This window comes from Propithecus coquereli, unplaced genomic scaffold, assembly GCF_000956105.1.
Source record: "Propithecus coquereli isolate 6110/MARCELLA unplaced genomic scaffold, Pcoq_1.0 Scaffold196, whole genome shotgun sequence".
Lineage (NCBI taxonomy): Eukaryota > Metazoa > Chordata > Mammalia > Primates > Indriidae > Propithecus > Propithecus coquereli.
This window is the reverse complement of record NW_012144522.1, coordinates 2,886,433-2,888,870: the sequence shown is the minus strand read 5'-3', so window position 1 is coordinate 2,888,870 and position 2,438 is coordinate 2,886,433. Positions and strand designations below refer to the sequence as shown.

General features: G+C 44.7%; 1 protein-coding gene across 1 annotated transcript in view; it reads left to right on the top strand.

Annotated features, from left to right (window-relative positions):
* Window positions 1–1,389, top strand: part of LOC105809529 (SIGLEC family-like protein 1) — a 33,260-nt gene extending 31,871 nt beyond the window's left edge. Inside the window, exons 2-4 of the mRNA XM_012643351.1 lie at window positions 250–534; window positions 851–1,132; window positions 1,283–1,389. Of these exons, the coding sequence (XP_012498805.1) occupies window positions 250–534; window positions 851–1,132; window positions 1,283–1,389 (674 nt within the window). The remainder of the gene's footprint in view (window positions 1–249; window positions 535–850; window positions 1,133–1,282) is intronic.
* Window positions 1,390–2,438: the final 1,049 nt, after the last annotated feature.

Genomic DNA, 2,438 nt, shown 5'->3' with positions numbered 1-2,438 from the left:
AATCAAAAAGAGGGTTTCTGATTTCCCACTGTATCCCTAGTGTTCAATAAATATAAATCTTTGTAAAAAAAAAAAAAGAAAGAAAGAAAATGCCCAACAACAACAACCCCAGGTTCCATAGATTGTTGGGAAGGTGGGGGTTTTCCAAGGAAGCTAACGGGTGGGGAAGCTCTTTGCAACCTGGAAATGCTGTGCAGCAGTGAAGTGTCCACGAGGGCTCCTTGTCCCACCTCCTCCTCTCTTCTGTAGACCTGACTCAAAACCCAGAGCTTCACATCCCAGAGATTCTTGCAGCTGGGAAGCCTATGACCTTGAACTGTACCATCAAAGGTATCTGCGAAGAAACCAAAGCCCTCTTCCTCCCCTGGAAAGGGCCCACCATGTCCTCCACCTCAGGCGTCTCCCGCAACTCCCCTTCCTCGGTGCTGCACCTCACCCCAAAGCCTGAAGACCAAGGCACCACCCTCAGATGTCACTTGAACTTCTCCCTAGCTGACTTGACCAGAAGTAGCATGGCCAAGCTCCAAGCAAACTGTGAGTGCTGGTGGGCACAGGCAGGAGCCTGTGTGTGGGAGACATGGTGGGCCCAAGAGAAAGCCCTGGGTCGCTGCGGGAAGAAGGCTGGGGAGCATCACGTCCTCCCCTGACCTCTGGGGCTGAGAGGCCAGGGGTGAGAGCTCACCCAGAGTCTGAGGCAGAGGAGGAGAATTGTTCGGAGTCCCCTCTGGACTTCCAGAAAGTCTTTCTGAAGCTCCCTGTGAATAGCAAACGAGGAGAAGCCTGGGTCTTGGAGGAAGTGGGGAGGGAGAGTCGGGATGCCTTGCTGACTCCTGACCCTCCCTCCCCACAGCACCTGCCAGGCTGTTCGACTCCTCCTGCTCCTTGGAGAAGACGCTGCAGTGCAGCTGTTCCTTCCAGGGGATCCCCACACCCTCCATGCGGTGGTGGGTGGGAGGTGCCCTCGTGGATGTGAACAGCATGGACAACATCTGCCAGGTGACCTCCACCACACGTGCCCCGTGGGCCAACAGCACCATCAGCCTCCTTGGGGAGCCAGAAAAATTCACGAGACTTTGCTGTGAGGGGAAGAACCAACATGGAATCCATACTTCCAGGATCTTCCTGTTGCCAGGCGAGCATACAGGGGCCTAGTGACCAAGCCAGGAAGACGGTGCACAGGAGGGGGATGAGGACGGGCACAGGGCCAGGGGAAAGGGTAGAGTTGTAGCTCAGACTTCCAAGCCTCCAGTGAAAAACCACTCTCCCTTCCCTCTGATTCCAGATAAGAATTCCGTTTCCAGAGTGTTCATGAAAGGCCTGATCCAGGGCGTCGTGTATGGAGCCATCGCAGTCACACTGTTGCTCTTCTTCCTCGTCCTCCTTGTGTGAATATTGAAGTTCAAACCCATCCGCAAGCCTTTCCCAACACCTGCTACGTTTATCAATGTTATTTCCTTCCTTGTACTTTCTTCCAGTTTGTTCTGCTTTGTCTACCTTTTGCAAATAGACTCTCATATCGTTAACTCTCAGCCATTCTTCTTTTCCAATATTTGTGTTTAAGGCTATAAACTTCCCTCTAAGCACAACTTTAGCTGCATCTCACAAATTTTAATATAAGTCATTTTACTATCATTTGGTAAAATACTATTTCTAATTTTCATTGTGATTTTTGACCCATGAGGTTTTCTAAAAGGCAGATCCATATTTTCCAGTAGTCCTCTTTTTCTTATTTCTAGCTTAAATCCGATAAGGTCAGAAAATATACTACGCATGATTTCAATTCTTTATATTCTTTGTGGCATATTTTTTGCTTAGTTTTTATAAATATTTCATGTGGGCTTGAAAAGAATGTGTATTCTACACTTGTTGAATGAAGTATATATGTATGTATGTGTATATACAAATATACACACATATGTATTCTTTAAATTGAATTTGTGAATCATGCTGTTTAACTATTTACACTGATTTATTTGCCTGCTTGCTCTAACGATAAGAGAGATGTGTTTTAAAATATTCCACAATGATTGTGGATTTGTCTGTTTCTTCTTGAAATTCTGTCAGTTTTTGCTTTATATATCTTGAGGCATGTCATTAGCTTCAAGTTTGTTTAAAAGTGTGTATATCTGCCTGATGTCAGACACTGTTTTTCTTCTTCATCCTTGCTTTAAAGTCCATTTTTTCAGATATAGAACAGCTCCATCAGCTTTTTTTTTTCCCACATTTGCTTTCAATCTGAGACTTCAAGGTTTAGATATATGTTTCATGAACAGGATATAATTTGACTTTTTTCAGTCTGGTAATCTTTTCGTTGGATTTAAGTGAATTTACTTAATATAATTACTATTGCACCTGGATTTAAATATGCCATCCTAGTTTGTTTCTTATGTTTCTTCTTTCTCTTTTCTTGCCTTCTTTTGGATTGATTGGGTATTTTT